Genomic DNA, 12,524 nt, shown 5'->3' on the forward strand with positions numbered 1-12,524 from the left:
GCTAAGTCAGCTCCTGATCCAGGTCCTCCCATGTCCCACCTGCCCTCAGATCCCCTCCTGCCAGCTGCCAGAGACCTCCAGCAGGAGGAGAGACAGACATAGCTGGGGAGGTGATGTGTGGGATGCCAAGCAGAAGAGCAGGTTGGTAGCAAGACAAGGAGTCAGGTGACAGGACACAGTGTGTCACCTCTGGTGGTCCCTGCCTCTGGCTTCCTTGGCCCACACTTTTAGGGTCATGCTTCCTGGAGCCAGGTCTTCCCGAAGTGTCATCACCAAGTATGACAAAGTGTGAGATAAGGAGTAGAACTAGACCCATGGGACCTGGCTCCCTGCCATCTCCCCTCTTCAGCTGGGTCCCAGGGCCCCAACTCAGTCCCTGAAGATCATGCTCACCACACCTCTTCAGCTTTAGAGGCCACATCACCTTGTTATTTCGGGGTCTAGTCTGCCTTATCCCCCTCCTCATCTCAAACTATCTGGCCTTGAGCCATCTTTCTGCCTTAAAAACAGCTGCTGATCTTCATGCTACCTCCCTTGCTCAGGGGAACATGAAACAGGCTAGAAATGGCTCTCAGAAAGACAGGTATTGTCAGCTCAAACTCAGGCCCCTCATTGTCTTCTGTCAGTCCATTTGGGGCTGGGCTCCCTGTGTGAACAGCACTCCAGGCTCCCAGAGTTTGAAAAACAACTTTGGTTCTTGGATGGGTGGGCATCTAAGTGGTCCTCAGGCATCCTCCAGTTGAGATGCAGGAGGAGGAGGATGGACAGCAAGATCTGACTCCGTGTGGGAAAGGCAGGGAGGGGGCTGTGCTGGAGTCCTGATGCCCTCCTCCCCGAGAAGGCAGGGGCTCCACCAAAGAGCCAGCCCCAGGTAATGGCCCTGCTCTCTCCTTTAATGTCCTCCTGGCCCAGAGGAGGAAGGGAAGGGGTGTGGTGGGGGTGTTGGAGCCCCCCGCCTTTCCTGTTGAACAGGCAGGGGAAGGGTTAACTCAAAGCAGAGGGGATCAGGTCACCAGCACTGGCTCCAGATATGCACTTCCTGGGGGCAGTCAACAGACAGGCCCTGCCACCTCTCAATGCACCACCTGCCTGGCCAGCAGGAAGGGGTTAACCTGCCCTGCGCTTCCTCCTGTGTCCTGTTACTGCTTAGGCAGACCTGCTGGGCCAGCTGAGCAACTTTCCTCAGAGTGCTGCCTGGCGCTGGCTAGGAGGCAAACGCACGCGGGAAGAGCTGCTACCCATTCCAGGGACCCTGCCGCTGCCCTTCTGAGGGGTCTGCGCCTCCTGGGAGCAGGTGGGTCTCTGGGACGAGGGTCCATGGTGGATGGCTCTGGAGACGCTCCCGAGGCTGTGCCGTCCCCCTGCTGCACAGGTCGGAGGGTCACCGCAGAGGCTACTCAGGCCGGGGCTGGGGCCGAGGGAGCCTGCACTGGAGGTAAGCTTCCTCCCTGGCCCCCTCCGTGGCAGTGGCGGCATGGAAGGTGGGGGTTGGTGGGGAGCAAACAGTGGGCTTGGGGCTTAGTCTCTTTTCCAGGTGCGAGGGAGAAGGCTGAGCTGTAGAGGACCTAAAGGCTTCTTTCCTGCCACCACTCCCTCCCTGCAGCCCCCAGAAAGGGACTCAGGGCCCCCTCCCCATCCATCCTGCGACTTAGCATCTTTGGTGGAATCTTAGCATCTTTGATGGCATTCCCCACAGACTCCTCCTGCACATCTCTGCTGTTTTCTCTTCTTCAACCCCTCATGCACACCTCTAGCCTCAGGGCAGCCCCCCCTCCCCCATCTCCCGTGCTCCCGGGATGCACCTATTACAGTGGCCAGAAGCTTAGAGTTCAAGCTCACGCCCTGTCCCTACAGCATCAAGAAGGGCACTGTCATTCCCCACTGCTCAGGCTGGATCTGACTTGGAGGCAGGGGCTGGAGCCCACCTTAGCAGAGGATGGGAAGGGGGTGTGGGCTGGGCTGGTGGGTGCACAGACTTTACGCAAACTCATGCATGTGTGACTGGACAGATCTGGGTTCTTTCCGTCTCTCTGAACCCCTTGCAGGGGATGAGCGATCTGCATTTTTCGGTCCTGACTTTTGGGAAACTCTCCAGATCCCCCCATCCTGCAGGCCCTGAGAAGAGCAGCCCCTCCCTACTGCTGCTTGGGACCCTGTGTGCGGGAGAGAGCTGATACTCCGTGCCCCGTGGCCCATCCCACCGCCTGCTGGCCCTGCTCCCATCCCCTCAGCCTCCTCCCTCCTCTGCCCTCTCCGTCATCTTTGAATTCTCAGGCCCTGCCCTCTCTGTGCCCTTCCCTCCATCTGACAGGGTCTGGCTCAAGGTCACTGCAGTAATTCCATACCCAGCTGCCCAGGGTTGCTGCTGCTACTGCCACCGCCTTATCGGCCGCTGGGTTTCTGTTTCACTCCCTTTTATTTCTGGGCATATCGTGTTCGATAAAACCCTTTGCTCGTAACACTGCTGGCCTCGCTCCCAGCTGCTCCCTCCCGCGTTCCCGCGTTCCTTCCTTTCCTCCTCCCTTCTCTGTGCTTGGGCAGCCTCACCTTGTCCCCTCAAACTCCAGAGAAGGAAAATCAAGGTGCCTCCCAATGTTTCTGGCCCCGCCCTTCCCCCCAGCCCCTGCAGAGGTGTGCCGAGAATGCCCACCTTCTGTGAGAAAGGTCCAGGCAGGGCTGCTGGGCCCACACCGAGAGTCCCCTCCCAGAGGCTGGTGCCCCCACCCAGGCCAGGCCAGAGGGCCAGGGCAGCCAAGTCCAGGTAGGGCTCTGGTGCAGTCACAGTGCCCGACTGGTTCTGCTAGTTCCAGCGGCCAGCCGGTAGGGGCGTGCGCTGGGCGGGCTTTGGTGCACATTATTTCCCATCTTGACTCTGCCACCCCCAGCCACGGGTTGGGGAGGTGAAGGCAGGTCTGAGTCACTAGCAAGGGGGAGGGCAGGAGTTAAACAAGTTGTGGCTGTGGCATCCCCACAGAAGGCCCACCACCCGCTGGAAGGAAAGACAGACAGCAGACAAAAGGTAGGCTGCGCCGTGGGCCAGGCACTCTCCACCTCGCCCGCTCCCACGGTATCCTATTCTCTGGGCCCCCAACAAAACCTGCCAAGGCGTGTTTTCAAAGCGTGGGGCTGCTTTGAACTGAGCCCAGCACTGGCGGGGCTGGGGTGGAAGGAGCATGGAATCGGGTGGGGGGAGGACAGTCTCCTTCAGATTCCTGCTTCTGGCAGCCTGGGGACCAGCTGGGGCACGGGCTGGGATGGATGGTAGAGCCGAGAGCTGTTTGGTGGGTGAGGGACAGTTCACTGGTGAAGTGGAGGCTCTGCAGGCCCAGCCAGTGTGTGTGTGCACGCACACACCAGTGCCACTGTGGGAGCAATGGCGGTGGTCAGGGAATTCCTCTTTCGGTTTCTGAAAGGGCCTTTGGGAGGACCTTGGGCCTGGGGTTGTATTCAGCAGACAGCCTGGACCTGTGGCTATTAGGGGGGAATTGGGCTGGCCCAGCTCTTCTCCCTGCTGGGGTACCAGAGGTCCACCACGTGTCCAGGGTTTTGGGGCTTTGGAGAACCCAGACTGTTCCTACTCTCAGGGAGCTTCCATTCTAGCTGAGAAGATGGGACTGAGACAGTAAAGCAATCCGATGAATTAATGACCAAACTGGGTAACATTGACAATAACAATTGGATTAGTCTTCTGGAGACCTGGATGGTAGTCGAGACTCTGCCACTTACGATGTAGGCAGGTCCCATCCCCTCTCTGGCCTCAACACTTTTCATGTGTACGTGGGGGTGGCAGGCAGGAGTGTTGGCAGTGGCCACAACTCAGAGGGGCAGTCTTCCTCAAATGATCCTTGCTCTCTTGCCTTCTGGCCCAGGTCATGGCATTTTTTCTGAGCTGCCCTCCCCTGACTTGCTGGTTCACTCCTCCTTACTCTTCCCTTGGATCTTGGATCTCAGCTCTGCCACCACCTCCTCTAGGAAGTCTCCCCTGATTTTCCTGGCTTGGGTCTTCCTGTGCGGCTCTGCACTCCCACACTGGACTGTGATTTTCTGTACCCTCTCAACTGAACGTGGGTGGACCAAGGCGTGTGTTCTGTGCCTGGCATGGTGCCTGGCTCAGAAAAGGCCTCCAGGAAATAGGTGTTGAATGCATCAAACTACAAAAATTAACAATATGAGAAAAGTGAGCTGAGGAGCTAGGAAGCATAGGTCTTAAGCTAGATCTCAGCAGAAACAGAGGCGGTGGCCGAGCAGAAGCAAGCCAAGCGGGCATTCCTGGAATCCTGTTAGCATTCCCCCATGAGGCCATGCACTCTTAAGTGGGGCTTCCTGGGGTCATCTTGGTCCCCCATGTAGCAGCTCTTGTGATCTCGGACAAGTCACTTAATATTACAGGGTCTCGCTCTGTTGCCCAGTGGCATGATCATGGCTCACTGCAGCCTCCAACTACTGGCCTCAAGTGATCCTCTTGCCTTGGCCTCCTGAAGTCCTGGAATTATAGGCGTGAGCCACTGCACCGGGCCCATTTAATACTCTGAGCCCCACCTTTCCCATCTGTGGATGGAGACAATGATAATAGCATCTTTGTGGTGTGACTGTGAAGATAGATAGATAAGCATGCAAAGCTCCAAGTGCCTGCTGAATTATAAGTGAAATAAGAACGTGTGCCGCTGAAGGCTGTCCCTGGAAGCAGGGACACTCTGGCCAGGCCTCATTTAGTTGGTCAGTGGCTGAGTGACCTATGAGGTAGGCCTCTGCCCCTGAGTTCCTGGCCCTCTCTTCCTCAGCCCCATGTGGAACCCAAGGACGCAGCTGCTCTGCTGAGAACACGGCAGCCCATCCTTCGAGATCGTGACCTCGCCACAGTGGCCCTCAGCCCTCCACCTCCGGCGGGGGCGAGAGCCACCCACCTCCAAGTCTCCAGCCATGACGACCTCCGCACTCCGGCGCCAGGTGAAGAACATCGTGCACAACTACTCCGAGGCAGAAATCAAGGTGCGCGAGGCCACCAGCAATGACCCCTGGGGCCCCTCTAGTTCGCTCATGTCCGAGATCGCTGACCTGACCTTCAACACGGTGGCCTTCACCGAGGTCATGGGCATGCTGTGGCGGCGGCTCAATGACAGCGGCAAGAACTGGCGGCACGTGTACAAGGCTCTGACATTGCTGGACTACCTGCTCAAGACGGGCTCCGAGCGGGTGGCCCACCAGTGCCGCGAGAACCTCTACACCATCCAGACACTCAAGGACTTCCAGTACATCGACCGCGACGGCAAGGACCAGGGCGTCAACGTGCGCGAGAAGGTCAAGCAGGTAATGGCCCTGCTCAAGGACGAGGAGCGGCTGCGGCAGGAGCGAACCCACGCCCTCAAGACCAAGGAGCGCATGGCGCTGGAGGGCATCGGCATTGGCAGTGGGCAGCTGGGCTTCAGCCGCCGCTACGGCGAGGACTACAGCCGCTCCCGCGGCTCCCCGTCCTCCTACAACTGTGAGTGAGCCCTGGCGTGTGGCTGGGATGGGGAGGTGGCCTCAGATAATAATGTTGTTATAGATTCATTATCATTCGTTAGCTGCCTGATACGATGGCGTGATGGTGGAAGCATGGGTTTGGAGTCAGATAGCATTCTATATTCTGCTTCCTCCAAGCTGTGTGACCTAAGCAACCAGTTCTCTGAACCTCAGTTTCCTCATCTGTACAATGGGGATAAGCTCACCTACCTTCATTGTTTGATCTGAGAATGAAATGAGACCAGGTTCAGGAATGTCCTCTACCCCGCACCCAGACACATGGCATTCCCCTTCATCCCTCTACCTGAGGGCAGCTGCTAGACAGTCCCTGACTCTCCTGCCCCCAGTCGTGGGGGCTTCCCGGATCTGAGGAATACTCAGAATGGCCCGCCTTCCATAAAGCCCTTGACAGTTTGCTGAGGGCTTTGAGGCTGTGACCTCGTTGGACTAGAATCTCCTATCCTTGCACTTCCCTTGCCCCCAAGCAGGACGGGGTCCATCTGGAAGTCTAAGAGCTGGAGTCAGGGCACCTGGGTTCAAGTCCTGCTTCAGGACCCTGGTCAGGGGCCCTAAGTGCTGCCTGTGCATCTGCAAAGGAGGAACTGGAGCCGTCCCACTGGGATGGGCTGGGACGGGGAACTTACAGAGTGCCTGGCACAGTGCTTGGCCCATGGGGGCCTCCACGGCCATTGTTCCCCTCCTCTCAGTTCTCTTCTTTGAGCCTCAGCTTCCTGGCAGGCAGAGGGGTGTGGGAGCCGATGGGTAATCATGTGGTCACAGAGACATGATGGTCATTGCAGCCTCCTCTTCGTCACCCCGCTATACCTCCGACCTGGAGCAGGCCCGGCCTCAGACATCAGGGGAAGAGGAATTGCAGCTGCAGCTGGCCCTAGCCATGAGCCGTGAGGAGGCAGAGAAGGTGAGGCCACGCAGCCCCGCTGTGGTGGGGAGGGGATGGGCTAGAGGGTGCCTGGGAGCCCCTCGGCCTTGACTCAGGCTCTGTCACCCAAAGCCCCAGTCCTGTGCCCAAGGATAGCACAAGACCCACTATCTCTGTCGGTTTGTCGCAGGCAGGGACTGCCTCCCTGCCTCCAGTCCTCTCCACTGGGCCCGGAAAGGGTGGCGAGTGTACAATTAGGGGCACATGCTGTGTCTTGGGGCGCCTGCTACCACCTCATGGTGGAGTGGGTGAGTGTGCTCAGACAGATTCCTAGGAGACACTGGGATATGCTGCCCGCCCCCGCCCACCAGCTATCCTTTTGGGGAGACAAGGACAGGCCCCCGATATCGTCATCTTTGCCGTTACCTCTGTGGATCCAGGAAGACCAGGCAGGAAGCAGCTGGGCCAAACACAGGAGGGCCTGAGGAACTCTCAGAGGATTCAGAAGCGAAAGATCGTCTTCCTGATCTTCAAACTGCATTTCAGATGCAGGCAGGGAGAAGGCCACGCCCACCCTGCTGACTGAGGGGCAAACGGCCCATGCACACTGAGGGTGGGCATTTATCTCTCCATCCCCATGACCCAGGCAGGCCTATACTGCCCTTCCGGTCCCAAGGTGGGAGTACAGGGCCAAGTTTACCCCTCTCTTCCTCCGCAGCCTGTCCCCCCAGCCTCCCACAGGGACGAGGACCTGCAGCTGCAGCTGGCTCTGCGCCTGAGCTGGCAGGAGCACGAGAAGGTAGTGGGCCGAGCCCGCCGGGCTGCCGATGCTGCTGCTGCTGCTGCTGCTGGTGGAGGTGCTTCAGGGCACTAACAGGCTCCTCCCACTGTACCCGGTGGCCCTGCTGCTCCTAACCTCTCAGCTGCCTCCCACCCTGCACTCTCTCGACTCCAGCCTCGGGTGCACAGGTCCCCAGATTCCAGCCTGGGCTGCTCATGCTCCTAACTCTTTCTGTGCCTTCTGCAGGAGGTGAGGTCCTGGCGGGGCGATGGCTCCCCCATGGCCAATGGTGCAGGGGCTGTGGTCCACCATCGGCGGGACAGAGAGCCTGAGAGAGAAGAGAGAAAGGAGGAGAAGCTAAAAACCAGCCAGGTAGGGAGTGGGCTGGGGTGCGTGGGATGGACAGGGCCTAAGAGATGGACTGAGTATTTGTAAAGAGAGAGCAGAGCAGTGCTTGGCATATAGTAAGCACTGGCGTGTTTATTAAATGAAATACAGGTGGGGGTGTAGCAGCCCTAGCCCCACATTGCATGGGCTGGTGACTGAGTTAAAAGCAACGTGGGATGCAAAAGGCTCCTGATCAGAGACCCCCGGGTTTGGGCTCTGGGTTTGCTGCCACTCACTCACTCTATGACTTGGGGCATGTCACTGCCATGGCCTCAGTTTCCCCTTCTGCACAGGTGCGCTTATTGGATAGTTCCAGCTCTGACACACTAGGATTATATGATACTGTCGATCAAGACTGGGGTGGGCCCAAGCACATGGTGCTGAAAACACCTCGGGCTCATGGACATATTTTCTCCGCATGGGGTGTGGGCAGCTGCTCAGTGCAAGGCTGCCCTCCAAAGCTGCCCATGCCACACCCGGGTGCTGTGGTCTCCTTTCCGTCCATGTTCACCGTGGCCAGTTTCTCTTGGACACTGACCTAGGGAGGTAGGCTGGTTGAAAAACATCTGCCTTTGGCCTTCCTGCCCCTTTCTGCTGGCCTGGATTCTATTCCAGCTCTGCCTCTCCCTGGCTGCGTGACTTCAGGCAAACCCATTCCACCCTCTGTGCGCTGGCTGCCTCATCCATAAAATGGGTGCATCACCTGCCCTACCTACCTCACAGGGTTGTTATGAAAATCAGGTACTCTGTGGATGAAGAAACATAAACTGTAAAGCACTGTGCAGAGGTGAGGAATCATGAATAGGTATCTGTGGAATGAATAAAGAGAATGAGCTGGCATTAGCCTGACAGGTCAGGGCCTGCCCTCCCTCCAGGCCCCACCCACTTCTGAGCCCCGGCTGCCTCTCCCCTCCACAGTCCTCCATCCTGGACTTGGCTGACATCTTCGTACCTGCCCTGGCCCCGCCCTCCACACACTGCTCTGCTGACCCATGGGACATCCCAGGTGGGCATGCAGGGCTGCAAGAGACTTCCAGGCTGGCCCGAGAGCCCCCTCCTTCCCAGCCACTTGCTGGGCCAAGCACCTCCCCCCAACATCTGAGTGTCACCGGGAAAGTCAATCACCACCTTGAGCCTCCACCGCCTGTGGGACAGGCTTTCGTAATGAGGGCTATGGAGAATGCCTGAAGGGCCCAGCTCCTAGGAAACGCAGCAAATGTTCTCTCGCTGCACTCACTTGCTCAGCACGCCTGGGAAGGTGGCCTGAGTTGCCCACACCTGCAGGTCCCAGCTCCTGGGGTCCCTTGCCAAATAGGGGCTCCAGCCTGCTGGGTGGTCCTGAGGCCACAGCCCATCTATGACATGGATCTTCTGCCTCCCAACTTGGGCTGGGTAACTGGGAAGGGCCCTGGGCGAGGGATAAGGGTGGGCCTGGGATCACGTCTATGCTGTTCCCATTTCAGGTTTTAGGCCGAACACAGAGGCCAGTGGCTCCTCCTGGGGGCCATCTGCAGACCCCTGGTCTCCGATCCCCTCAGGAACCGTCCTGTCCCGGAGCCAGCCCTGGGATCTGACTCCCATGCTCTCCTCCTCTGAGCCCTGGGGCAGGACCCCAGTGCTGCCTGCTGGGCCCCCCACCACAGACCCCTGGGCACCGAACTCTCCCCACCACAAACTCCCCAGCACTGGGGCTGACCCTTGGGGAGCCTCCCTGGAGACCTCCGACACGCCTGGTGAGAAGAGGGCCAGAGAGTGTGAGTGAGGGACTGGGGGACTTCCAGGCAGGGCCAAGGGGCAGCAGATACTGTCTGTGTTAGGAAGGCAGCTTCTCTGGAAAGGGGTCAGACCAACACCTGCCCTTTTTGTCAACCTATCTCCTCTTCCTCTCTCTCTTCCGAGGTGGTGCCTCGGCCTTTGACCCATGTGCCAAACCTCCAGAATCCACAGAGACCAAGGAGGGGCTGGAGCAGGCCCTGCCCTCTGGGAAGCCCAGCAGCCCTGCGGGTGAGCAGGGCAAGGGGATGGTGAGGCTCTGGGGAACGAGGGGCCCACCACGGGCAGCCTCTGTCCTCTTCCTCCCTGGTCGGGCGCCAATCCCTTTCCCCACCCATGAGCTCTAGCATTTCTATTCCAGAGCTGGACCTGTTTGGAGACCCCAGTCCCGGTTCCAAGCAAAATGGCACGAAGGAGCCAGATGCCCTGGACCTGGACATACTAGGGGAAGCACTAACCCAGCCAAGCAAAGAGGCCCGAGCTTGCCGGACTCCCGAGTCCTTCCTGGGCCCCTCGGCTTCTTCCTTGGTCAACCTTGACTCGTTGGTCAAGGCACCCCAGGCTGCAAAAACCCGGAACCCCTTCCTGACAGGTAAGACACCCCCTTGTCCCTCAACCCTGGGGCTCCTGCTTTCAGAGCCCAGCCTCGGCCGGAGGAGCCCACTCTCCTTCCCAACTTCCAAGACCTCCCGGCGTAGGGCTCTGAACCCCGGGTCACTCTCGTTCCGCAGGTCTCAGCGCTCCGTCCCCCACCAACCCGTTTGGCGCGGGCGAGCCGGGCAGGCCGACGCTAAACCAGATGCGCACCGGGTCGCCGGCGCTGGGCCTGGCAGGCGGGCCTGTGGGGGCGCCCCTGGGCTCCATGACCTACAGCGCCTCTCTGCCCCTCCCGCTCAGCAGCGTGCCAGCCGGCTTGACCCTCCCCGCCTCGATTAGCGTCTTCCCGCAGGCCGGAGCCTTCGCACCGCCCCCCGCTGGCCTGCCGCAGCCGCTGCTGCCCACGCCGAGCTCCGCCGGGCCGCGGCCCCCACCCCCGCAGACCGGCACCAACCCCTTCCTCTGAGCACCGCCCCGTCCCAGGCCGGCCTGCGCCTGCGCGAGACGCCCCGCGGCCCCCCGTCTGCGCCTGCGCCGGGCGCCCCTCGGGCCCCCCCCCCCCCCCCAGTCTGCGCCTGCGCCGGGCGCCCCTCGGCCCCGCCTCCGGACCCGGGGCTAGTGGATCGCTGAGCCAGTGGCGGCTGGGATCCCGCGGCGGCTCCGGAAGCTGGACGCGGACCACGGCCCGGGAGCTAGAAACTGAACGCCCGCATAATAAAGACTGGAACCCTCGTTCTCAGCTCTCACCAAGTGGACTTTTTGCGGGGTGTGGCGGCCGGGTCTCGACCACAGCGTGGATCACCGGCTGTCTAGGAAACTGCAGCTGCACAACGTGGGGTGCAAAACTGCCCCGCTTCCTTTACGGCTCCTCTCAACCCTCACCTCCATCCCCCGTCACCCAGGCACCTTCGCTTCCAGACGCTCCCAGGCTGTCACTCAATGCGGTCATTTCATTCATTTATCGCACAGTCGCACTGGGGTTGAGCTAACAGCAAGAGACAATAGGCCTTTATTCCTATTTATTAGGTACTGCTTATGTGCTAAGCAGATCAGTTTATGTAATGCTTGCAACGACTGTCTGAGGTAGACAATATTGTTAGTTCCGTTCAGGACCCCGGCTACATAATCTGTGGGGCTCAATACAAAATAAAAATTAGCAGGTCCTTGTTCAAAATCGTGTGAAGAATTTCAAAACAGGGACAACAGAGCATGAAACCAAGCGCAAAGCCCACTGCAGTGCGATTGCACAGGTCTCTCACCTTGCAGCCGACACTACTCCCATTTTTCAAGCAAGGAAACCGGGGCTCAGAGAGGTTAAATGGCATGCTCAAAGTCACAAAGCTGGCATGGGGCGGGGCTGGAACTCAGAGTCAGACAGTCTGGCTCCAAGGCCTGGAGCTCCCAGGCTGGGCCCCAGATTTAATTCAGCAAATATTGACTGACTGCTGTGGACAAAGTGCTGGGCTCACCTTGGAGGGATCCAACCTCCAGGAGCTCGAGCGCAGCAGGGTAGACAAGCCAGGGGCACGTGATGCGGCTGTGGCAGGAGCCAAGTGCAGGAGCTCCCAGTCTCCTTTGTTTTACTGAGTCACCTTAAATGTAACTCTGTCCTCTCCCTTGCTTCGCCAAGGCTGGCGAGAAACTCAGTCTTAGCCACACAGGAGGAATTGGACCCCTTCTGGGGGTTTATGTGGAGTCTGGGAAACCAAGGGTGGGGTGAGGCCTGGTACTCAATCCAGGAGGGGCCCCTATGACCACCCTCGCCTCTTTTTCTTCTCAATGCTCCCTGATCACTGGACCACTGGACGCTGATGTGTCCTCAGTGCTTGGGGTCTGGCTCTGCAGGAAGCCTGCAGCCAGCCCCCATCCCCCTTTCAGGGACAAATGGCCTTCCACCAAAGTCGGTGAGTGGAGGGGCACAATGCCACTCCCCTTCCTGAGGTGGGGGTAGGGGAAGGGAGTCCCACAATGGCAGTTACAAACAGGATGGACAAGAACACCTGCTCAGGAGTCAGACTGACAGGGTTCAAAGTTCTGCTCCAAGGTTTGACCCTAACAGCAATCACTTAGTAATAAGTGGTTATGCTCTGTGACCTTGAGTAAATTACTTACCCTCTCCATGTCTCTGTGCCTGCATTTCCTTACTTGTCAAATGGGATCAGAAGTTTCTTCCTCATGAGGTTACTATGTGGATGTCCCCAGGCCAGTGTCCATTCAGCTCAGAGTCCACCCTCTTCAGAGACTGACCATGAGGCACGAACCCGTCATGCCTTTCACTCCTGGTTTTGCCAGGCAATACCCAGAGTCCAGCACCCATCTATTAACATTTTCTGCTACACCCAAACCTGGGATGTTCCATCCTTCTTGGCCCCTGACCCACCCTTTGTGGCCCTGCCACCCAGGCTCTCTTCTTCTAAACTGGATCCCCCCGAGGACTCCCAAGGGGAGCTGTTTTGTCTCCCACAAAGAAGTTGGCAGCCTTGCTTCCTGCCTCCCTCCTTACAAGACTCTTCCTGCTAGGAGGTTGGTGCCATAGATCATTCTGTCTCCTCCCTGCCTGGGGCTGCCACTCCACCTCATTTTTGGGATGCTTCGGTCTTGGCT

General features: G+C 58.8%; 1 protein-coding gene and 1 long non-coding RNA gene across 5 annotated transcripts; one reads left to right on the top strand and one right to left on the bottom strand.

Annotated features, from left to right (window-relative positions):
- The first annotated feature begins 31 nt into the window (after positions 1–31).
- EPN3 (epsin 3) lies at positions 32–10,463 on the top strand. Of its 4 annotated transcripts, none has more exons than XM_030827040.1 (10): positions 32–1,294; positions 4,782–5,482; positions 6,303–6,421; positions 7,101–7,181; positions 7,410–7,535; positions 8,469–8,556; positions 9,014–9,283; positions 9,450–9,554; positions 9,685–9,915; positions 10,055–10,463. In XM_030827040.1, exons 2-10 carry the CDS (start codon positions 4,921–4,923, stop codon positions 10,384–10,386), a joined length of 1,914 nt encoding a protein of 637 aa, XP_030682900.1. In that variant the 5' UTR covers positions 32–1,294; positions 4,782–4,920; the 3' UTR covers positions 10,387–10,463. The 4 variants fall into 4 exon arrangements, with proteins under 4 accessions (XP_030682900.1, XP_030682902.1, XP_030682903.1 ...); XM_030827042.1 differs by having other exon boundaries at positions 9,489–9,554; XM_030827041.1 differs by lacking the exon at positions 32–1,294 and adding an exon at positions 2,460–3,019.
- Positions 6,313–9,105, bottom strand: LOC115838231. Its single transcript, XR_004033254.1, has 5 exons — positions 8,788–9,105; positions 8,267–8,359; positions 7,299–7,491; positions 6,809–6,964; positions 6,313–6,391 (listed from the first exon to the last, which is right to left on the bottom strand). It is a non-coding gene; the product is annotated as an uncharacterized LOC115838231 (long non-coding RNA).
- Positions 10,464–12,524: the final 2,061 nt, after the last annotated feature.

Source organism: Nomascus leucogenys, chromosome 14, assembly GCF_006542625.1.
Source record: "Nomascus leucogenys isolate Asia chromosome 14, Asia_NLE_v1, whole genome shotgun sequence".
Taxonomy (NCBI): Eukaryota; Metazoa; Chordata; class Mammalia; order Primates; family Hylobatidae; genus Nomascus; species Nomascus leucogenys.